Source organism: Oncorhynchus kisutch, linkage group LG6, assembly GCF_002021735.2.
Source record: "Oncorhynchus kisutch isolate 150728-3 linkage group LG6, Okis_V2, whole genome shotgun sequence".
NCBI lineage: Eukaryota > Metazoa > Chordata > Actinopteri > Salmoniformes > Salmonidae > Oncorhynchus > Oncorhynchus kisutch.
In genome coordinates, this window is record NC_034179.2 from 57,819,847 (window position 1) to 57,844,255 (window position 24,409).

Sequence of the window (24,409 nt, forward strand, 5' to 3'; positions counted from 1 at the left end):
ACACATCAACAACAACCAGGCACACATCGACAACAGCGACCCTCGAAGCATCGTTACCCATCGCTCCACAAAAGCCCTTGTTCCCTTGCAGAGCAAGAGGAACAACTACTTCAAGGTCTCAGAGCAAGTGACGTCACTGATTGAAACACTATTAGCGCGCTCCCCGCTAACTAGCTAGCCATTTCACATCGGCTACACCAGTCTAAATCTCGGGAGTTGATAGGCTTGAAGTCATAAACAGCTCAATGCTTGAAGCACAGCGAAGAGCTTCTGGCAAATGCAGGAAAGTGCTGCTGCACAGCCTGCTGCTGCCTACCACTGCTCAGTCAGACTGCTATATCAAATCATAGACTTAATTATAACTTAATTAATTAAGACTTAATTATAACATAATGACACACAGAAATACGAGCCTTAGGTCATTAATATGGTTTCCTTCAGTGAAATACGGAACCGTTCCGTATTTTATCTAACGGGTGGCATCCCTAAGTCTAAATATTGCTGTTACATTGCACAACCTTCAATGTTATGTCATACTTATGTACAATTCTGGCAAATTAATTACGGTCTTTGTTAGGAAGAAATGGTCTTCACACAGTTCGCAACGAAGCCAGGCGGCCCAAACTGCTGCATATACCCTGACTGTGCTTGCACAGAACGCAAGAGAAGTGACACAATTTCCCTACTTAAAAGAAATTCATGTTAGCAGGCAATATTAACTAAATATGCAGGTTTAAAAATATATACTTGTGTATTGATTTTAAAGAAAGGCATTGATGTTTATGGTTAGGTACATCGGTGCAACGACAGTGCTTTTTTTCGTGAATGTGCTTGTTAAATCATCACCCGTTTGGCGAAGTAGGCTGTGATTCGATGAGAAATTAACAGGCACCGCATCGATTATATGCAACGCAGGACAAGCTAGATAAACTAGTACTATCATCAACCATGTGTAGTTAACCAGTGATTATGTTAAGATTGATTGTTTTTTATAAGATAAGTTTAATTAATACTAGCTAGCAACTTACCTTGGCTCCTTGCTGCACTCGCGTAACAGGTAGTCAGCCTGCCAGGCAGTCTCCTCGTGGAGTGCAATGTAATCGGCCATAATCGGTATCCAAAAATGGCAATTACCGATTGCTATGAAAACATGAAATCGGCCCAAATTAATCGTCCATTCCGATTAATCGGTCGACCTCTAAATTGTATCAGAATAATTGTATTAGTCATACGAATGTTTTACTGTGCGTGAAGTTTCAAATGTTTTCTGTCATTACTAAATGACTTTATTTTAACATTTCACAAAAAAAAATTACACAAAAAAATATATTTGGTACAAAAACTCTTTAATCCGTCTTTCTCAAATGAAGGGGATGATAATGCAATCTTTGCAAGAGGGAGGGAATCTGATTTTATTGGTCCTCAACTCGCGGCTCAGATACTTCAATCAGGATAAGTAGAGTTATCCCTGAGTTAGCCTGCCCCGGAGCAGGTTTGTTCTGGAGGATTCGTTACCATAGAAATATACATTGGGGAGAACAAGTATTTGATACACTGCCGATTTTGCAGGTTTTCCTACTTACAAAGCATGTAGAGGTCTGTCATTTTTTATCAAAGGTACACTGTGAGAGACGGAATCTAAAACAAAAATCCAGAAAATCACATTGTGTGATTTGTAAGTAATTAATTTGCATTTTATTGCATTACATAAGTATTTGATACATCAGAAAAGCAGAACTTAATATTTGGTACAGAAACCTTTGTTTGCAATTACAGAGATCATATGTTTCCTGTAGTTCTTGACCAGGTTTGCACACACTGCAGCAGGGATTTTGGCCCACTCCTCCATACAGACCTTCTCCAGATCCTTCAGGTTTCGGGGCTGTTGCTGGACAATACGGACTTTCAGCTCCCTCCAAAGATTTTCTATTGGGTTCAGGTCTGGAGACTGGCTAGGCCACTCCAGGACCTTGAGATGCGTCTTACAGAGCCACTCCTTAGTTGCCCTGGCTTGTTGTTTCGGGTCGTTGTCATGCTGGAAGACCCAGCCACGACCCATCTTCAATGCTCTTACTGAGGGAAGGAGGTTGTTTTCCAAGATCTCACGATACATGGCCCCATCCATCCTCCCCTCAGTACGGTGCAGTCGTCCTGTCCCCTTTGCAGAAAAGCACCCCCAAAGAATGATGTTTCCACCTCCATGCTTCATGGATGGGATGGTGTTCTTGGAGTTGTACTCATCCTTCTTCTTCCTCCAAACATGGCGAGTGGAGTTTAGACCAAAAAGCTATATTTTTGTCTCATCAGACCACAGGATCTTCTCCCATTCCTCCTCTGGATCATCCAGATGGTCATTGGCAAACTTCAGACGGGCCTGGACATGTGCTGGCTTGAGCAGGGGGATCTTGTGTGCGCTGCAGGATTTTAATCCATGACGGCGTAGTGTGTTACTAATGGTTTTCTTTGAGACTGTGGTCCCAGCTCTCTTCAGGTCATTGACCAGGTTCTGCCGTGTAGTTCTGGGCTGATCCCTCACCTTCCTCATGATCATTGATGCCCCACGAGGTGAGATCTTGCATGGAGCCCCAGACCGAGGGTGATTGACCGTCATCTTGAACTTCTTCCATTTTCTAATAATTGCGTCAACATTTGTTGCCTTCTCACCAAGCTGCTTGCCTATTGTCCTGTAGCCCATCCCAGCCTTGTGCAGGTCTACATTTTATCCCTGATGTCCTTACACAGCTCTCTGGTCTTGGCCATTGTGGAGAGGTTGGAGTCTGTTTGATTGAGTGTGTGGACAGGTGTCTTTTATACAGGTAACAAATTCAAACAGGTGCATTTAATACAGGTAATGAGTGGAGAACAAGAGGTCTGTGAGAGCTGGAATTCTTACTGGTTGGTAGGTGATCAAATACTTATGTCATGCAATAAAATGCTAATTCATTTGATTTTATACTTAAAAATCATAATGTGATTTTCTGGATTTTTGTTTTAGATTCCATCTCTCACAGTTGAAGTGTACCTATGATAAAAATTACAGACCTCTACATGCTTTGTAAGTAGGAAAACCTGCAAAATCGGCATTATATCAAATACTTGTTCTGTACCTGACTAAAAAGTGAGCCACATTCGTATGACTGGGTATCCCACATTGAACTCAGAGTTAACCAAAGTTATCTCACTGTCTCTTCAAACCTGATTCGTAGGATACCCCTCTGTAGTTCAGCCGATCTGCTTTGTATGCTCTCGTAGTTTGTCTTCACTTAGACTTGATTGTGTCACTGACTGTTTTAGGATAATCATCCCAGCTTCAGCTTTTGCCAAGCTTAATTCTCTTTTAGTTTTTCATCGACTCTGTTTCATGCAAATCACTTTAGTTAGTGTAATAAGCTCTGGGGGCTAATTGCTTTGGACCCCCACAAACACACACACAGGCGCACACACACCCTCAGGAACCACACACAGCATTACCCACCCTGCCAACTAGATCAAGCTGACAAACAATGTGCTTCTATTTCCTGCTTATCGTTCCCCCACAATGATCTCTGCAGATGTTTTAGCCCTTTCACTTCCACTTGGTCTCACCTGCTGTGTTCTGTTTAGCTTTTTATTATTTTTGGTTGGTTGGTTTTTAAAATGGCTTTTTACGGCCTTCAAAACTCATTCTGTCTCTTGTCTGGTCTGCTTCTTCACGATTTGGTGTCTCTGTCTGTCTGTGTTTTTCTTTATGGTTTCAAATTTGGTTTCCCTTTTTAAAACTCCATAAAGGCACTCGCTCACATGCAAAGCTTCCGCGTCGGCCTGTCCCACCGCCGAAACCGAGACGATCCAAGAAAGGTGTGTCTCGCTGTCGCTGCTGACTGGCTTTCTCTCTCTCCTTTCTCCTTCCCTCTTGCCCACTCTTCCCTTTTTTTCTCTCTCTATCACACTCCTTCTTGCTCACTGACCAGAGGGGATTTGTGGATTCACAGTATTAAATATACAGAACATTATAATGATCTGCCATAGACTGAGATGTAGTAGGTCGTTTTTTTGTTGTTGAAAATTAGGCCTAACACTTTTATTAATGCACTTATATGCATGGTTAAAGCATTTGGATATAGGAGTTGCCATAGTTTCAGTGCGGTCCCACTCTTCAGCATCCCCTCTGATCTCCTCCATCTATCTGTGCCTCTGTCTACTCCTGTGTGACTGTCTGATATCATATCTGGCCTCAGGCTGCTCTCTCTAGGGTTGGCTTTGGTTTCTACGTTTTGGTTTGGTTGTACTACTGAGTGTGTCAGAGCCAATTAGGACCAGAGTGAAATGCTTTAACCTGCTTCTCTCTCCCCACCCTACCCTACCCCACTCCCATCCCTATCTACTCTTCCAGTTGAGTCTACTGCAATATGGGAGGATAGCTTAGAATCCTCCAGTCAAGGTTTGTAATGTATCCATCATTGGCTCTCTCTCTTTCTGCCTCACAAGCATGAAGGGATGCCCGCTCTAGCATCGACTGAAAACCTGCATGTATTAGACAAGATACACATGACATCATCATAATGAGACCTCTCTAAACATTTCTCTAACTGCTCTAGCCTCCACCTGATACCTGCAAGTGAGTCGATCCATGAAATGAGTACCTTTTGGGTAGTGTAACTTTGTGCAAAAAAACATTCACCAATTGTTTACATTCTGCCATCAAGAGAACATGTTCAATAAAAAACATGTTTTCCCATTTATATAGTAAGTGTCAAATAAAGTAACATAGTCATCTTTCATCTTAAATCAGCCAGAAATCGCCTTGCGTCTGGGGGAATAGAATATTGTTATGTGTAACAGGAATCACACAAAAATTTAAGTTGTTATAACATGTTTAGCCTGTCTATCTATGGGTAACAGGGTTGATGACTTATGCTTGACCAAAACACCAGGAAATGTCCAAAAGGAGTAGAACCAGCTCACCTGCTTCGACACCAATAATGTGTATAAACCGTTGATTGCTGATGCTATGTAATGGCCAATGAGAAGCTTGAAGCCACTGTATGCAATATTAGCACTCCCCAGAAGGAGCAGTCCTCCATAGGAATTAATGGAATTCTACAGTATTTCAATAAAATGTTTCAAGGACAAAATTCTATGTACAATGAACAAAAATAAAAATGCAACATGTAAACTGTTGGTCCCATGTTTCATGAGCTGAAATAAATGATCCCAGAAATTGCCCAAATTTGTTTACATCGCTCTTAGTGAGCAATTCTTCTTTGCCAAGATAATCCATCCACCTGACTGGTGTGGCATATCAAGAGACTGATTAAACAGCATGATCATTACACAGGTGGACCTTGTGCTGGAGACAACAAAAGGCCACTCTAAAATGTGCAGTTTTGTCACACAACACAATGCCAGAATTGGCAATTGGTCTGTTGACTGCAGGATTGTCCACCAGAACTGTTGCCAGGGAATTGAATGTTCATTCCTCTACCATAAGCTGCCTCCAACGTTGTTTTAAAGAATTTGACAGTACGTCCAACCGGCCTCACAACTGCAGACCACGTGTATGGCGTGGTGTGGGAGAGCGGTTTGCTGATGTCAACACTGAACAAAGTGCCCCATAGTGATGATGGGGTTATGGTATGGGCAGGCATAAGCTACGGACAACAAACACAATTGCCTTTTATCGATGGGAATTTGAATGCACAGTGATACCGTAATGAGATCCTAAGGCCCATTGTTGTGCCTCCATCACCTCATGTTTCAGCATGGTAATGCACGGCCCCATCTGTACACAATTCCTGGAAGCTGAAAATGTCCCAGTTCTTCCATGGCCTGCATACTCACCTGACATGTCACCCGTTGAGCATGTTTGGGATGCTCTATGACTGTGTGTTCCAGTTCCCGCCAATATCCAGCAATTTCAAACAGCCATTGAAGAGGTATGGGACAGCATTCCACAGGCCACAATCATCAGCCTGATCAACTCAATGCGAAGGAGATGTGTCGCGCTGCCTGAGGCAAATGGTGGTCACAGCAGATACTGACTAGTTATCTGATCTACGCACCTACCTTTTTTTTAAAGGTATCTGTGACCAACAGATGCATATGTGTATTCCTAGTCATGTGAAATCCATAGATTAGGGCCTAATGAATTTATTTCAATTGACTGATGTAAAATCTTAGAAAGTGTTGCATCTTGTGTTTTTATATTTTTGGTCAGTATATTTAAGTATTGTTGTGGAGCAGTAACATTAGTACTCAATAAAAAAATATAATGAGGCACCGATATATATCCGATATTTTCCTTGCCCCCCCAAAAAACGATAACCGATATTTAAAATTTTAGGGGCCTTAAGCATTCTAGTACAATTAAATAGTTAACACACACATGGACGCGGCGGTCTAAGGCACTGCATCTCAGTGCAAGAGGCAGTCCCTGGTTCGAATCCAGGCTCTATCACATTCGGCCGTGATTGGAAGTCCCATAGGGCAGCGCACAATTGGCCCAGTATCGTCCGGGTTTGGCCAGGGTAGGCCATCATTGTCAATAAGAATTTGATATTAACTGACTTGCCAAGTTAAATAAAGGTTACACACCACACTGACCCCCCCACACTGACGCATTCATACGTTTTTTACATAGTGTAATCAATGTGTAATAACTATCACTCGTATTTCATATGTCACAACGATGCATCCATACGTATGCTATGATGCTGGTAAAGTTGCCTCGCGCACCTGCAGTGCCTAGATAGCTTATGGATGCAAACACTGTTTTTCCCCAAAAACATAGCAAAATGACAGTTTTGTTTCAGTAGCTGTAGTTAGCTAGCTAACTACATAGCTAGGTGCCATCATCTAAAATAACCCTAATTTATAAGACAGTTCTTATTTGATTAATGGTGGTCGGACCCATCCATATGAAGCTAGCCACAGTAAGGATTAGCCACAATAGTGGATTTTTGGTTAGCCTTCAAAATAAAAGTATGGCATAATTCTACTATTTGTATTCATTTGCATCACTGTCAATGACATATATTTATTTTGAAGGCAAACCGCAAATTCCACTATTGTGCATAATCCTTATTGTGGCTAGCTTCACAGCACATAACCCGGTCCGGTCGAGCCTCACTAACCAGATGAAGCTAGCTGGCTGCTTATAACGTTAGCTTTGGGCAACTGGATAGCTGGATAGCTATTTTTTTCATGAAATGAATTTCAATTTCAGTAGGCGAACAACAAGTGGCAACCTAGCTAACACTTACAAGGATTCCTAAATCATTGCTAAGAATAATGAACATGACTGCAGTTTCTACTGGTCATTGTTTTCAGGCTTGTTGTATTGGTGCTAGCTAGGTACCCCAGAAGTTGCTGTCGAACAAATGATGCTTTATTACCAACATGGTATTGTAAATGCATCGTTCGTGGCCGGTGTTTGCATGTTTGCAGACTTTTTTTGTACTACTTTGACAGTGCTACTGTATCCTTTTTGATGCACAAAGACCCAAACGGCGTTCCATAGTATGTGTGTATTATGTATGTCGTGAAGCTAATAGCAGTGACGCTATTACTGTGTAACTCCGGTAGGGCAACATCTGAAAAATAGCGCACTTGGTAGTGTGTACCGGTGCTTGACCAGTCGGCGAAAGCCAACATCACCCACAACAGAGAACGATTGATTGTCAAGGGCAATGAATTCCATTATCTTGGCTTTAATGGATTTCGCCTTTGAGTTGTCTCACTGAAATGTTCTTACTGTTTCATATGACTGCTCGACTTGTTGACTGCTTGATCCACACAGCAGACATTGTGGGCTAGGTTAGGAATGCTGTGTTGCAAGTGTAGCGCAAAATTATATGTGGCGTCATTACGTCATGTACCAACGTTATATAGGTATGCATGGCAGCTTTGACATCGGTTTTTAGCATCGGCGTTAAACTAGATACCGATGTTGGCATTTTTAGCTAATATCGGCCAATTCCGATATGTTCACCGATATATCATGCATCCCTAAAAATATATATATTTTATGGAATAATATTGTTTTTATATATAATTTTTGTAACTGTTATTTTCAGTTCATTTGATATAATTTAAAAGTGTGCATTAAGATGTCTATAATGGAAAATGCTTGTCATACAAATGTAGACATTAATACAAGTAATTCTTTAGCTTCCAAACAACTAGGGCTTTACAGTGATTGTGAAAACTTGGAGAAATGTTATGGTTAAGTGGGTTAAAATATTCCTATAAGTAACAGAGGCTGCCCAGGGGCACGTCAAAATGCTGAATTTGGCACTAGAAAGTCTTAATTCATATAAAATATCAGATTTATCGAATGTTCCATGTGGTCTATATTACAGGACACTTCATTTAATATATAACCATCTTTTAAAATTCAATATTGGTGCACAATTTCTACTTACAATATCAAAGGGACTCTAACGGGACTCATTTTGTGGAACGACCCATGCATTACTCTTGATGACATCATTAACATGCGACCTCTCTAAATCTGTCTCAGCCCTTATCCTGCTGCCACCAAGGTCTGTCTGTGTTTCTCCTATATTAATCCTATATTAATTTAGCAGTGGCGTTCCGCCACTCCCAATAAGAATAATACAAATAATTAACATTTCTGCCGAGACAAGCTTTCAACATCAGAGTGACATCAAGTTACAGATCTTCCTCAGATTCTCATCAGGTCATCCGAAAAACCTTCAAGGTAACTAGCTAGATAGAGTTGGCTCCACTTCCAGGATTACAAGCTATCAGGTTTTTAGAAATGTTTGCAAATTGATTGAAAATAAAAAACAGATACCTTATTTACATAAGTATTCAAACCCTTTGCTATGAGACTAGAAATTGAGCTCAGGTGCATCCTGTTTCCTTGAGATATTTTTACAACTTGATTGAAGTCCACCTGTGGTAAATTCAATTAATTTGACATGATTTGTAAAGGCACACAGCTGTCTATATAAGGTCCCACAGTTGACAATGCATGTCAGAGCAAAAACCAAGCCATGAGGTTGAAGGAATTGTCCGTAGAGCTTTGAAACAGGATTGTGTTGATGTACAGTTCTGGGGAAGGGTACCAAAAATGAAGGTTCCCAAGAACACAGTGGCCTCCATCATTCTTTAATGGAAGAAGTTTGTAACCACCAGTACTTTGCTAGAGCTGGCCGCCAGGCCAAACTAAGCAATCGGGGGAGAAGAGCCTTGGTCAGGGAGGTGACCAAGAACCCTGCTGGTCACTCTGACAGAGCTCCAGAGTTCCTCTGTGAAGATGGGAGAACCTTCCAGAAGGACAACCATCTCTGCAGCACTCCACCAATCAGGCCTTTATGGTAGAGTGACCAGAGGGAAGCCAGTCCTCAGTAAAAGGCACATGACAGCCCGCTAGGAGGACTCTGACCATGAGGAACTTGAACATCTCTGGAGAAACCTGAAAATAGCTGTGCAGCTACGCTCCCCATCTAACCTGACAGAGCTTGAGAGGATCTGCAGAGAAGAATGTGAGAAACTCTCCAAATACAGGTGCGCCAAGCTTGTAGTGCCATACCCAAGAAGACTCGAGGCTGTAATCGCTGCCAAGGGTGCTTCAACAAAGTACTGAGTAAAGGGTCTGAATACTTATGTGATATTTCCTTTTTTTTTTATACATTTGCAAACATTTGTAATAACCTGTTTTTGCTTTGTCATTATGGGATATTGTATGTAGATTGAGGGGGAACATTTTGAGAATAAGGCTGTAACAAAATGTGGAAAAAGTGAAGGGGCCAGAAATATTTTCCGAATGTACTATAATAATTGTTAGCTAAAATACAGTAACGTTACACTAGCTAAATCATTTTTGGGGTTAATATAGACTTGACTGGGGATGTCATTGAAATTAAATTAAACTGTCCTTGATTTTCCCCCCTCACCCCCTCCTCCTCGCTACTTCTGCCACCACTGCTGGAAATGAAACTTAGGGGAAACATTGTCTGCTTGCCTGGTGGTGATAATGATGATGATGATCTCCTTAAATGCATTTCCCTCTTCTCCATCTCCATTATCCTCCTAACCCTGTTTCATTTCTTTTCTAAGTGACATCACCACATGAACTCTCATGTCTTTTCATGTTTTGCAATTACAGTTCACTAACTGTTGAGTGAAAACAGGCTAAACTGGCGTGACTCTTATGTGACCCTCACCATCTTGCTTGCCTGCAAGGAAATGGGCCAAAAACATCATCATCAAAGCCAACCACTGCTATTGTTAATCTTTTAATCTTGGTTTTCCCTGTGATGGTGTGAAGCTAGCTATGCACTGCATGATTCTGAGTTACTATGAACTGCATGCTGACATGGAGGTTCAACTGAACAGGGTGTGCCACTCAGAAATGGTAAAAAATCTGGTCCGAAATTTGACTCTGTATTTCTGTGTTGGATCGACAGATCCCAGCCAATCTGGTGTTGCCATGGCGAACCCAGCAGGTCCCGTTCATCGCAAGATGAAGGCCATCTTTGACTACGACCCTCGAGAGAGTTCTCCCAACGCTGACATTGAGGTAAGCGACATGATGGTCCCTGTAACAAAAAGGCTTGTGTTATAGTAACATTTTTAAAAGAGCAAAGTACACATTTCTGATTCAATTGACAATAAAGCTGTAACAATAACGTTCTATTGTTTGCAATGTTCCCCGGAACTGCCGTGCAGAAGAAAGATCAGTTGATGCTGAGAAGCAGAAGATTGAACTTCACTCAACTTTCTAGAGTTTTCTCTGTTAGTTAACACCTATCAATATTTCCTTTTACTGTGGGAAATGTGATCGAATCAATGCAATATTAGCCACTTTGAATGCAACGTACAGTACCCGAAACAAAATGAACTATCCAAGAGATTTTGTTGTAGGCAAAGCACATTGGAGTAGGATTCTATTGCATTGACAGGCACGACTCAGGCCAGTATTCTACAGTGTGCCATAACCAATCAGAGCTGCACTAGGCCTATATGCAAACAGAACATTGCCAAATATTGATCTGTGCCATTCACTTTGAACTGGACTGTGTTTATAGCATGAGCAGTCGTGAGTGTGTTTGTTTAGAGATCAAAGCGAGAGCTACAAGTAGCAACGTGTGCACATTTGTTCATATAATTTGCTAGTTAGTGAGTTATTAGCCCAGTTATAGTTCACTCCCCTGCAACGGGGGAGTGATTTCTTCCTACAAGAACACTAAACGTGCATTTCTAGCCATCTTTGAAAATTTTAGTAAAGAGCGTTTTTTTGTCTTAAAGGGGTAGTATTGTATTTTGAGACAGGTTTGAATAAGCTAAGTAGCCAATAGGCAGAGGGTAGCATAATTAGTCTGATTCTCTGTAATAATGGTATGGGAATAATGATGTGTTTTATTTTGTGAAGTGGTTTCTTGCATCAAACAACACAAAATGTTCAGCCACCTTGTCTGAAGGACAAGTGGAAAAACAGATAAACAAGTTTCATGGAATGTAGACCTACATTGAACCACACACATTGGCTGCTACTGTAGGTTGAATAATAGAACAGCTATTTCCATGTTAAAATGTTATGGAATACATTTTTTCCATTGTTTTTGATGGTAGGCCATTCTGGTTGGCCTACATTATGATCAAATAGTCACAGTAGCCTACTTGACCACTGTTAAAACTGTAACTTAACGAGGGTACTGCCTACTGTAGTCCTATTGTAACCATTGACACCCAAATAGCTGCCAACTTGATCCATGGCTTGATCCATAAACTTGTATCCCAGGCTGAGACAGAGTCACCTGAAGCAGTAAAGCTAATTGTGGGAAAATGTAACATGTGCATTCTATCTGAACATTTAGCAATATGTTACATGTTCTACCCAAAATGAAGCCTGTCTGGACCTCTGTTATGGTAACATCCCAGGTGCGTATTTTTCCAAGGCACTACCCAAACCGTGTTTGCAGTGAGAGGCTAAAAAGGTGGAGATTGAAAGCTGGACTCGTGAAGCTACTGAAGCCCTGCAGGACTGTTTTGAGTCCACTGACTGGGTGGTCCTGATGGACAGCGCTGATGACCTGGAAGAGGCAGCGGATACTGTCTCTGAGTACATTAGTTTCTGTGAGGATCTCGTTATTCCCAAAATAAAGTCAACATGTTCCACATTGTGGGTAAACTCTGGAATTAAAAGAGCTCCTCAATCAGAAAAAACAAGTGTTTAAATCAGGTGTCAGTAAAGGAAAAATCAAGCAAAATCAAGAAGTGCAAGGCAGCCAACACAGACACATTAGAAAACCTTTTCAAGGACAGTAGGAAAGCCTGGCAAGGGCTATAAAACCATCACAGGCTACAAACCAATAACATTGTATGACCGTCAAATGATCTTACTTTTGCAAATTATTTGGACAGTTTCTATTATAGGTTTGACGTGTGATTTTACATCGCAGAGAAAAGTCTCCTTTGACAGTATAGACAGCATACCAGCTGTTAATTTTACAGATCTCTGTGAATGACGTCAAGCAATACTTTCAACGTGTCAACCCACGAAAATCATATGGTCCAGACGGCGTTAGCAACAAGGCACTTCAGGCATGCGCAGACCAGCTCGCATTACCGTTCCAGAAGCTGTTCCAGCTGTCACTGGACAGTGGGATAATTCCAGACTTATGGAATAAGTTGCTGATTGTCCCAGTAGCTAAAAACAACAGGCCAAAAGAAAATAACGATTTACGCCCTGTAGCCTTGACATCTTGACCTATGACATTTTTTGAAAAAACAAATTCTCTCTGGTTTCTCATCCCAATTAGATGCCGTGTCTCCAGGGTGTTGATGATGCGTTACTGGTCATGTTGAACAATATCTACAAACATTAAGAAAAGGCAAATAGCCTAGAGAAAATGTTATTCATTGACTTCAGTAGCGCGTTTAACACCATCCAACCACACCTACTGGTGGATAATCTGGTGAATTTGGGTGTCAACTCTACTGATCAAGTGGATTAATAGTTTCCTTGTGAACTGTACTCAACAAGTGAAGTTTAACTCCGCCATCTCTACATCTAGAACGGTTCATGCGGAAGCCCCTCAAGGTTGCGTGCTTTCACCAATACTGTACACACTGTACACAAATGATTGTCAAGCCTCTGACTCAGCCCACAAATGTGACTCACCACCTGGATTCGGTCTTATGTAGCAACATTTGAATTTTATTTTTTTATTTTTTATTTTACATTGGATGAAAGTAGTAACTCAGAACTACAAAATGGTATATAATAAACTGCATTTGAGGAAGCAATGGGAAAGGAATTCTGCTTTGAAAGTTGATCAACTTGTGAACTCACTTTTGAGAAAATCGTGGTATTACTATTGGAGAGCCGTTTTGTCTACACCCATTCAGCATTGTTCACACCCTCTTAAGCCTTAGCTCTACCCATCTCTTTAAGGGTTGATCCGTGCGTTCTGTACTAACTTTCCAGCTACTTCCAGACATCTAAGAGAGCAAGAACAGCTCACTGAACATTACTCACCCTAGTAGAGCTGGTTAGGTTGTTATGTTATCCAGAATGTTGGTGACTGCAACTGTGCTGTCAGATTGTCCATTCGTAAATTCAGAGCGCACACTGGATGCTCTGCCCAATAAGTAGTGTTGTTCCGAAAGCTCTGACCTCACAACGACAGTCAAGTACCCAAGCTAACTGGCTAACATTGGCTAGCTACTTCCAGACACATAATGAGAGTGTTCTCTCACTCTGACCATTTTACTCCACCTAGCAGAGCTGGTTAGGCAGATTTCATGTTATCCAGAGCGTTGGTGACTGTAATTGTGCTGCTGGCAACAATTTAATTATGCTTTTATTGCCGACTTTTACTGACACTGGATATATTCAATGGGTGTTGAGCATTCAAAAATTAATCAGTGATTCTGTGCTCTGGCACACTAAGACGAGAGTATTTTGTTAAGAAATGTAGCTAGATAGCTAGCTAGGTAAACAATTAATACCAGAGCAAGGTGTAATGTTAGTTAGCAAGCCAGCCAGCTAATGATAGCTAGCTAGCTAACAGTACGCTAACTTGAAATGAAAATACTTTGTCAAAAGTAGAGTGCAGTCTTTGGTTAAGACATGTAGCTAGTTAGCTAGCTAAACAATGGACCAACAGCTCCACCCCCCCCCCCCCCCGCAGCTACTCGCCCAAGCCTCTCCAGGTTCTCCTTTACCCAAATCCAGATAGCAGATGTTCTGAAAGAGCTGCAAAACCTGGACCCGTACAAATCAGCTGGGCTTGACAATCTGGACCCTCTATTTCTGAAACTATCCGCCGCCATTGTTGCAACCCCTATTACCAGCCTGTTCAACCTCTCTTTCATATCATCTGAGATTCCCAAGGATTGGAAAGCTGCTGCAGTCATCCCCCTCTTCAAAGGGGGACACACGCTGGACCCAAACTGTTACAGACCTATATCCACCTGCCCTGCCTATCTAAGGTCTTCGAAAGCCAAGTCAACAAACAGGTCACTGACCATCTCGAATCCCACCGTACCTTCTCCGCTGTGCAATCTGGTTTCCGAGCCGGTCACGAGTGCGGGTCACGGGTGCACCTCAGCCACGCTCAAGGTACTAAACCCCTGCCCCTGAACAGGCAGTTAACCCACTGTTCCTAGGCCGTCATTGAAAATAAGAATTTGTTCTTAACTGACTTGCCTGGTTAAATAAAGGTAAAATAAAAATGATATCATAACCGCCATCGATAAAAGACAGTACTGTGCAGCCGTCTTCATCGACCTGGCCAAGGCTTTCGACTCTGTCAATCACCATATTCTTATCGGCAGACTCAGTAGCCTCAGTTTTTCTAATGACTGCCTTGCCTGGTTCACCAACTACTTTGCAGACAGAGTTCAGTGTATCAAATCGGAGGGCATGTTGTCCTGTCCTCTGGCAGTCTCTATGGGGGTGCCACAGGGTTCAATTCTCGTGCCGACTCTTTTCTCTGTATATATCAATGATGTTGCTCTTGCTGCGGGCGATTCCCTGATCCACCTCTACGCAGACGACACCATTCTGTATACTTCCGGCCCTTCCTTGGACACTGTGCTATCTAACCTCCAAACGAGCTTCAACGCCATACAACACCCTTCCGTAGCCTCCAACTGCTCTTAAACGCTAGTAGAACCAAATGCAGGCTTTTCAACTGTTCGCTGCCTGCATCCGCACGCCCGACTAGCATCACCACCCTGGATGGTTCCGACCTAGAATATGTGGACATCTATAAGTACCTAGGTGTCTGGCTAGACTGTAAACTCTCCTTCCAGACTCATAGCAAACATCTCCAATCTAAAATAAAATCTAGAGTCGGCTTTCTATACAAAGCCTCCTTCACTGACACCGCCAAACTTACCCTAGTAAAACTGACTATCCTACCGATCCTCGACTTCGGCGATGTCATCTACAAAATAGCTTCCAATACTCTACTCAGCAAACTGGATGCAGTTTATCACAGTGCCATCCGTTTTGTTACTAAATCACCTTATACCACCCACCACTGCGACCTGTATGCTCTAGTCGGCTGGCCCTCGCTACATATTCGTCGCCAGACCCACTGGCTCCAAGTCATCTACAAGTCCATGCTAGGTAAAGCTCCGCCTTATCTCAGTTCACTGGTCACGATGGCAACACCCACCCGTAGCACGCGCTCCAGCAGGTGTATCTCACTGATCATCCCTAAAGCCAACACCTCATTTGGCCGCCTTTCGTTCCAGTTCTCTGCTGCCTGTGACTGGAACGAATTGCAAAAATCGCTGAAGTTGGAGACTTTTATCTCCCTCACCAACTTCAAACATCTGCTATCTGAGCAGCTAACCGATCGCTGCAGCTGTACATAGTCTATCGGTAAATAGCCCACCCAATTTACCTACCTCATCCCCATACTGTTTATATTTATTTACATTTCTGCTCTTTTGCACACCAGTATCTCTACCTGCACATGACCATCTGATCATTTATCACTCCAGTGTTAATCTGCAAAATTGTAATTATTCGCCTACCTCCTCATGCCTTTTGCACACAATGTTTATAGACTCTTTTTTTTCCTACTGTGTTATTGACTTGTTAATTGTTTACTCCATGTGTAACTCTGTGTTGTCTGTTCACACTGCTATGCTTTATCTTGGCCAGGTCGCAGTTGTAAATGAGAACTTGTTCTCAACTAGCCTACCTGGTTAAATAAAGGTGAAATAAATTTAAAAAATCACAACTCCTGACGTTACTACCCTGCATGAATCTGCAGGTGGCAAACCAACCAGGTTCTATGGCTATAGTCAAGCAAATGTGTCTGAGATTCGAAGAATCATACACATAATGTTAGCTAGCGACCCAGCCAGCTATTGTTAACTAACTAACAGTACACTTTAAATAAAACCACTTTCTGTCAAAATCTGAAACGTGTAATATCTGAAAATGTAGCTAGCTAGATAGTCTATCTTACCTGTGGTCTGAAATCGGAGTAAGTTAGATAGCCGGAGCGAATTTACCAGCTAGTACGTCTTCCAACAGTTGCGGTGACATTCTATTGAAATGCATACTTGCATGGAGTCTTTTGTTAAGACATGTAGCTAGCTAAACAATGGACCATAATCACAACTCATGATGTTACTATCCTGCATGAATCTGCAGGTAGCTAACCAACCAGGTTCTATGGCTTTAATTAGTCAAGCAAATGTGTCTACGAAGAGTAAGATCATACACAATGTTAGCTAGCGACCCAGCCAGCTAACATTAGCTAGCTAACAATACACTTGAAACCACTTTCTGTCAAAATTAGAAATGTGTAATATCTGAAAATGTTGCTTGCTAGACATCTTACCAGTATACATCATGGTTGGAAGCATCTCCTGTCTGACAATGTAATCCAGACTGGTGTTCTCCATCTCCTTAGCTATCATACTCGAATTCCACTGATTTCAAAACTCGGTCCTCCAGAAAGTGGAGAGCATACACATAATGTTAGCTAGCTAACAGTACACTTTAACTTGACATTAGGTTTATGCAGTTTTACTACGCGATACATTAATACGCTATACATAAAAATCAGCGTCTTACACGATTACCTAGACATACTGACCAGCTCCAATAGACAGACGCGTGCTATATGGCAGACCAATCCAAACACATCTCTCGGCATGTCCAGCCCACCCATTATCTCAGCCAATCATGGCTAGCAGGAATGTTGCTCGCTTTTTCTGTGGCTAAACCAACTAGGCTCGTAGTTTTAACAATTTTATTTGTATTTACAGATGGTATACAAGTTTGATATTCAGGCACATGAAAGTAAACATGTTCAAGAAGGCATTTATGCCAATAAAAAATAAAAAATTACATTCAAACAGCCCTCCTGTGAAGTCGTGACTTGCGACATATGCCTACTTTCCTGAATCGGGTCACAAATACTCTCAATTTGCAGATGACACAGCTGTTGTGGGTTTTCTCTACCCAGACCCAAGCCTCTCCTCAAGGTTTTGACAGAGAAATGGCAGTTCGTCCAGTGGTGCGCTTTCTTGAAATAAACGTTAAAAAAACTAAATTGGAAGGAAAAACTCCACTACCCCCTACGAAGATCAATGGGGAATCAGTCGATAGAGTGACCACAATGACCGTGCCTTTGCAAAGATGAAGAAATTGCAACACAGAATTTAACCATTTTAATGTAGACCGCCATATCTTACATGTTCTAGAAATCTGTTATGCGGAGTGTACTGTCCTTTGGTCTGATATGCGTGATTTGAAACATGCGAGTGCATGACCAAATCAAGTTTCAGCGCTTGATCAAGACGGCGGGGAGGATAATTGGACAGTACTCATTGGACAGTACTCAGTCACAGCAGCAGCCAGACAAGGGGAAAGAGACTTGCTCAAAAGAAAATCAAAACAGAGATATATGTGTAATGCATCGTCTGTTGGTCCCTCAAGTATACAGCAAATTACACGTTCAATTTGAATGTGTAGCTATAGCACTTTCATTTAATTACTTTGTGTAGATTCTGTGTTTCCATGTTTTATGTACTGTCTTTTTAAGCACATGACCAAATTCATTTCCCCCTGGTGGGATAATAAAGTTAATCTGAATCTGGTCTTCTCTATCGTCCTCTGCAGGCGGAGCTGACCTTCAGTGCCGGGGACGTCATTTATGTGTTTGGTGACATGGACGATGATGGCTTCTTCTATGTAAGTGTACAAGCATACACCTTTTCCAAAGAGAACAATGCAGCTATCTCTCATGTAACAAAAACTCTGAGAAGGTTGTAAGCACTCTTTTTGATACCGTTTCAACACTTTAAAGGCATGACCAGTTGAATGACAAGGGAAGCTGTTGGATTAGATAGTAGTAACATTAGTTGTTCTTGTAGTAGTAATACTGTTGTAGTTGATGAACAGTCTTTTTTGATTGACTACAGTAAAGGTTATATGTGATGTCGGTGTCTAATGTGTATACGGGTGTTTCCAGGGCGACCTGAACGGACACAAAGGCCTGGTCCCGTCTAACTTCCTGCAGGCTATGCCAGAGGCTCCTCGGAAAGCCCCACCACCTGACCCTCAGCCCCCGCCTCTAGCAGAGCCCAGGAGAGAATTACAGGTGCGTCTGTGTACGGGTTACGCCTATGACACTGTGGATACATGTGTACAGTACATCACCAACTGCTTTGTGGCCAAACACTGATGATGGCCTAATTGCCAAAAACGTTTCTAGCCCGTTGCCTCTCAAAGCACAAATAGAAGCATGAAAATGTTTGTGTTTTTGTGAAGGTGGATCCCCCACACAGCATTTGATGTTGCAGAAGACTGCCCAACTTTCTATGCACTTTATTATCGACCATTTTCCAAAATATTCCCTTTTCATTTTGTTTTCATATCTATGCTTTTTTAGTCGTTATATGCATTTGTCTTTTTTTGGTTGTCTCTATAATTTCCGTTCTGTTTTTACATTTCTTTTCTCCTTCTGTTTCCTGCATGGCCTTTTGCAGAAGCAAAAACGAACTGTGCACTTTATGACTTGAGCGTAAGTGTCTCTGGGGCGGAAACACCCTCCCAGCAGAGTGCTAGCAACTAGTGCACCCTACTCCCTCCGTCTTGTGCTACTCTTTATCATTATCCTTCCTACCGTGCCAGTACTAGTATATGTAGTGTCCTGTCTTATGGGTCCCCATGTTCATGAGGTCAGGCCCAGGGTGGTGTGTTGATGGGTTGAGATTTCTGAACATCTGGGTATTCTCCGCTTATCCATTCCCTACCCAACCGTTCTCCTGTATCCCTTGGCCTCCATGATTATTTTTAGACTCCCTGATCTTTAACACGTTTAGCTTTTAGAGAGTCAAATGTTCTCTCTGTTGCGTGTTGATGTTAGTTGAATCAGTTCATGTACAATGTACGTTACTGACTCTTAGTAGGATTGTTGTTGATAGTTTGTTACTTAACAGTTTTATTTGGATAGACAGATTCAGTAGAATCCTGATAACAATAAGGAAACAAATGATCAGAAAGTGTTATTTTCTTATACTCTGTTTGCATGGTTTCCCTCCCCAAGGTGAGCCCGAGCACCTCCATGGAGCAGACAACACCAGAGGAGGTTCCACATTCACCCCTACAGACAGGGCTGACTGGCCCAGTCCACACACACATCCACCACCTAGACCTGAATCCATCCGCAGCAGCAGCCATGATAGACCCCTCCATGGACCCTGGCCCAGGCGCATACTATCCCAACCCAGCCCCAAGACAAGCCGCCCCCAGAATCAGCACCTCTCCACCCCACGTTCCACCAGAAAGCCCCTCAAAAACAGACCAGACAGATGCCTCCCCACCAGGCAAGAAAAAGAAAGGCTTCTTCTCCAAAGGGAAGAAGCTTTTCAAAAAGCTTGGATCCAGCAAGAAGGTTTGAAACTTGGGACATTTACCCCCCTCCCCCCCTTATTGAAAGCACTTTTACATGTTTGTTATCAGTCTTCGTTGTCTTAGTCTATGTTCATTTAGTTGGAGTGTTCTGTCACTACAGATACACTAACTTGTCCTTGGCCGATATTATACAGCTAAATATACCGCTTCAATGGGCTTTCTTGATAATACCAGCTGTCAATAGGGATCAATAGTAATGGATTTTTTTTTAAGGCACTAACTCCACTATGGTGTGTAGGACAAAGCCTATGAGGAGATTATTGTTTTTAAATACGTTTTTGTAGGGTTTTAGGATAAATGTTGAAAATAGGATCTGTGGTCAACACAGGCTTAGGAGATCTTATACGTTTTTTTTTTAATGAGATCATCTTCATCAGCTAATGTCACTTTTTGTGAACTTTCAAGCATTTATTTTGGGGGAAAAAGCACATAAAGGCTTCATAATTCATAAAGGTTATGTTAACTGACTGATATTATTTCATAGAACAGAAAGTATAAGATCTCCTAAGCTTGTGTTAACCTCAGACCTTATTTTCTGCATTTATTTATCCCAAAACCCTGTTATTTCCCCATTAATTTTCCCCATAGGAATGGTTGAACAAACCAAAGGTAACTCATTTCCGTTTTTTTACGACTACAAGCTGGCGAGCTCTATATGTGGAGCATATTTTGTCTGCATCCGAAATGGCACCCTATTCCCTTTATTGGGAATTATGCCATTTCAAACGCAGAGATTGTCATATATAAAACGTGGCAGCATCACTGACAGCATGCTAATGAGCATGTTGAAGTATTTAAACTCCTAACCTGTGCTGTGCTTTACAGGCTGCCTCTAAATACCCACCAATTACCTAATACGTGTTAACCATTAGTAGTCCACACCACTCTGTGAGGGTTGTACGCGACGTTCATCTGGAAGTAATCTCTGGAAGGATTGGATTTGCTTTGAGTTGATCAGATACAGATGCAGAGGTGATGTTCAAATGCTGCTCTAGACTCTAGACTCCCCATCGTTAGCTTTTCTATGGTCCAACTCTATCCGTGGTCCAACTCTGTCCGTGGTGCAACTCTGTCCATGGTTCAACTCTGTCTGTCCGTGGTCCAACTCTGTCTGCCTGTGGTCCAACTCTATCCGTGGTCCAACTCTGTCCATGGTTCAACTCTGTCTGTCCGTGGTTCAACTCTGTCTGTCCGTGGTTCAACTCTGTCTGTCCGTGGTTCAACTCTGTCTGTCCGTGGTCCAACTCTGTCTGCCTGTGGTCCAACTCTGTCCGTGGTCCAACTCTGTCCGTGGTCCAACTCTGTCCGTGGTCCAACTCTGTCCGTGGTCCAACTCTGTCCGTGGTCCAACTCTGTCCGTGGTCCAACTCTGTCCGTGGTTCAACTCTGTCCGTGGTCCAACTCTGTCCGTCCGTGGTTCAACTCTGTCTGCCTGTGGTCCAACTCTGTCTGCCTGTGGTCCAACTCTGTCTGCCTGTGGTCCAACTCTGTCTGCCTGTGGTCCAACTCTGTCTGCCTGTGGTCCAACTCTGTCTGCCTGTGGTCCAACTCTGTCTGCCTGTGGTCCAACTCTGTCTGTGGTCCAACTCTGTCAGTTACACTGAGGATGGAAGAAAGCATCTCTTTATCTGTTGCCTGCTGTTTCTCATCCCTGTCACTTTTCAGATCGATCTGGAATCTATTCTACATAGATGTATTTTAAACACCAGTTTGGTCAGTGAGTCTGTCTCATATCAAAAGTATTGTTTTTAACGTTAACTGTACACTTTCACTCATTATGAGCTCACTACAGTATAGCTGAATGGAAGTTTAACAACTCCGTCCATTCATTACGATTGACAACCATAAAGTAATTTATTTTAGATCTTTGTGTTGAAGTTGAGTATGTTTGGTAAATTGTGTTTTTGGTGTGAGGAAGGATGGATTTTATGGCCTCCTGAAGTGTGTAGACAAAGCGAGACTGACGGTGGCGAGACTGAAACCTATCTATGCCTTTCTGTCTAACGTTGGCGCACAGAACTCATACTCGTGTGTGTGTGTGTGTGTGTGGTGTGTGTGTGTGCGCATGTCTGGGTGTGTATGGGGTCATTTCCTGTCACTGTACTGTCATAGTATAATCCAGGGTCTGTCTTGAGTCTGTCCTTATTCTTTTGGTGTAGATGTTTATTTTCCTCCATTTTAGGAGTGTTGTAAGGACAATGAACACTAAAACGTTTGGAAGTGTTCATTTTATTCTACCATGGTTAACAACTCAACTCATGCACTGTAGCTGCATTGTTTGATCCAGCTGCTCCATCCAGTATAATATGCAGTAATAGTTTTCTGAAGGTGTCCAAATGACAGGCAAAGTTAGTAAATGTAATAAGTTGGTTTTATTTGTGTGTTGTGTTGAATACAGGGCTGGTGTTAAATGTTAATCATTTCTCAGGTTCAACTAGTTTTAGTCACTCAGCTCTGCTCGGTTGAGCCACCTCCTCTCACTAAAATGTGTCTGTTGAACCGCAGAGGGAGATTCTTGCCAAAACATTAGGTGCTTTATCCGTTACTATAACGAGGAGATACCAAGCATGAAACACCAGGGGTGTGTTCATTGGGGTGAAATAGCTCGAAATATACAGCATAGTAGTCTACCTAATAACAGCCTATGTGAGACACGTCTGTTCTATAGGCCACAGTTTTATCTGCAACTTTCTGAACATTGTTTGCGACCCATTGGATTAGCCCCAGCAGAGGGCGGAGTCTAAGCACACCTGACTCCAGATGTTGGAGGAGGCAAATCTGGTTTCTTTGATGCTATGAATGTTTAGAGTTTTATTTATGTATTATTTTAATTGTATAGTTCTATCAGTGTTACAAATTAAAAGGGACCATAACGAATAGCAGAAAACAAGGAAACATTAGTTGCGCCACTTTTGAGCTGGCCTTGAATAATCCTGGTAAGAAAGCAGAGATGATATATCAGTGCTGTACTGTACGAGTCGGGATGTACTTTAAAGTGGCTGAGCATTTACAGTGGATATTTGTATTCCTTCACAGCCTTTAATGGACCAATGTTCCCCTATCTATCTGCTCTAATCTGTAGTCAGAAAGCTAGTAGCATTCATTGTTGTTGCAAGCTTTAGGAGCGTACTACTACTGCCCATGTCTGTCTCCACACAGGCTACATCTACCCTGCTCCTGCTCTGCTATCTAAATAGGACCTTAACCCTTAGCAAGCATTTTGATATAGTTGACATAATATTTAGCCTTACGAGACCTGTTTAGTCTTAATATGTTGTTTACACTACTTTATTGATTGCATGCATAATAATGTTGTTATACCCATATTTGGCCTTATTTATTATCGTCATATTTATGTATAGGTCTAACGTTACTTGGCATTATGTTTGCAATATTTTAGTAATCTGATTTGATTATTGATGCAGTGGAAGCCAAGTGTGGAGTATTATGGAGTTTCAGGAGTCTGTGTGTGTATGTGTATTATAATTTACAGCTAGCTGTAAGTTACTGTAAGTGAGGCACTATGGGGCTTTGGACTATAAGGTATGATCATATTTTCATACAGAGAATGGAACTTTTTGTTGTCTTTCCTGACCTGTATATATGCTTTCTTTTGAAAACAAAGGGAAGATTTACCTTTTGTATCTTAAGGTTTGTATTACCCATTTTGGAAAAGCTCACCTGTAAATATGTTTTTGTTTTGATTTTGTTAATATTGTTTTTCAGATGTCTTTTTTGCATGTGGAGGCAGTGTTGTTGATTGAGGAGCAATAACTCAGAAGTAGTGCACAGAGGACTTGTTGACTTGAAATGGTGGCGATTTCTTTCAATATGGATCTTTTTACAGGAATAAAGTATATTTTCACATAAAAAGCAGTTGTGCTGTGGATTATTATGTGAATTTTGATTTTGACTTGGTGTTAAAAATGCAAATGAAAGTATAGTTATAGAAAATACCAAAAAATTCACATTTTATTTCATTCTTTATTGAGCACAAATTTTGCAATACCCTTACCAATACAGACTTATCAATATGCATCATACATTTCTAAATCAAAATAATAGAATGATACAACATAGAATGATAAGACCTCTTTAAAGGACCAGACCATTTACAGTTCAATGGAAACTAGTATATCTATACAGTTTGAGACATTTAAAACATTTAATGTTCGGAATTGTAATACGAAAACGCATTCAGTGCCTCACATTTTTTTAAGGAGACGCATGAGGTATTTCCAGCTTTGTTCAGTGTTGGGTGGGTGCACAGCCCATGTGAACTGTAGGGGGTGACACTCTGAGTTGCGCACACCACCACTATGTGAAAAAAGCGGGTTCCTCTTTTTCTCACTTCCTGTATGTGAACAGTCTCTCTCTTCAGGCGCCATTTTGGTTGCTATGTCTTTGTCACCGTAGCCAACAGTACACTCATCCATAAAGTAGGAAACACTACACTGTGGTGAGGAGTTTAGTAGTGCTTTCTACTTTATGGATGACTGCACTGTA

At 41.8% G+C, this 24,409-nt stretch overlaps 1 protein-coding gene across 10 annotated transcripts in view; it reads left to right on the plus strand.

The window, feature by feature from the left end:
- Positions 1-23,776, plus strand: part of LOC109893032 (peripheral-type benzodiazepine receptor-associated protein 1) — a 176,905-nt gene extending 153,129 nt beyond the window's left edge. For 5 of the 10 annotated variants that reach the window (XM_020486026.2, XM_031827001.1, XM_031827002.1 and 2 more), the window contains 6 exons: positions 3,769-3,837; positions 4,373-4,420; positions 10,416-10,528; positions 18,107-18,178; positions 18,459-18,587; positions 19,536-23,776. In XM_020486026.2, the coding sequence (XP_020341615.1) occupies positions 3,769-3,837; positions 4,373-4,420; positions 10,416-10,528; positions 18,107-18,178; positions 18,459-18,587; positions 19,536-19,889 (785 nt within the window). In that variant the 3' untranslated portion in view covers positions 19,890-23,776. Of the gene's footprint in view, positions 1-3,768; positions 3,838-4,372; positions 4,421-10,415; positions 10,529-18,106; positions 18,179-18,458; positions 18,588-18,975; positions 19,011-19,535 lie in introns of all 10 variants that reach the window. The other 5 variants (XM_031827004.1, XM_031827010.1, XM_031827005.1 and 2 more) reach the window with 4 other exon arrangements.
- The last annotated feature ends 633 nt before the right edge of the window (positions 23,777-24,409 follow it).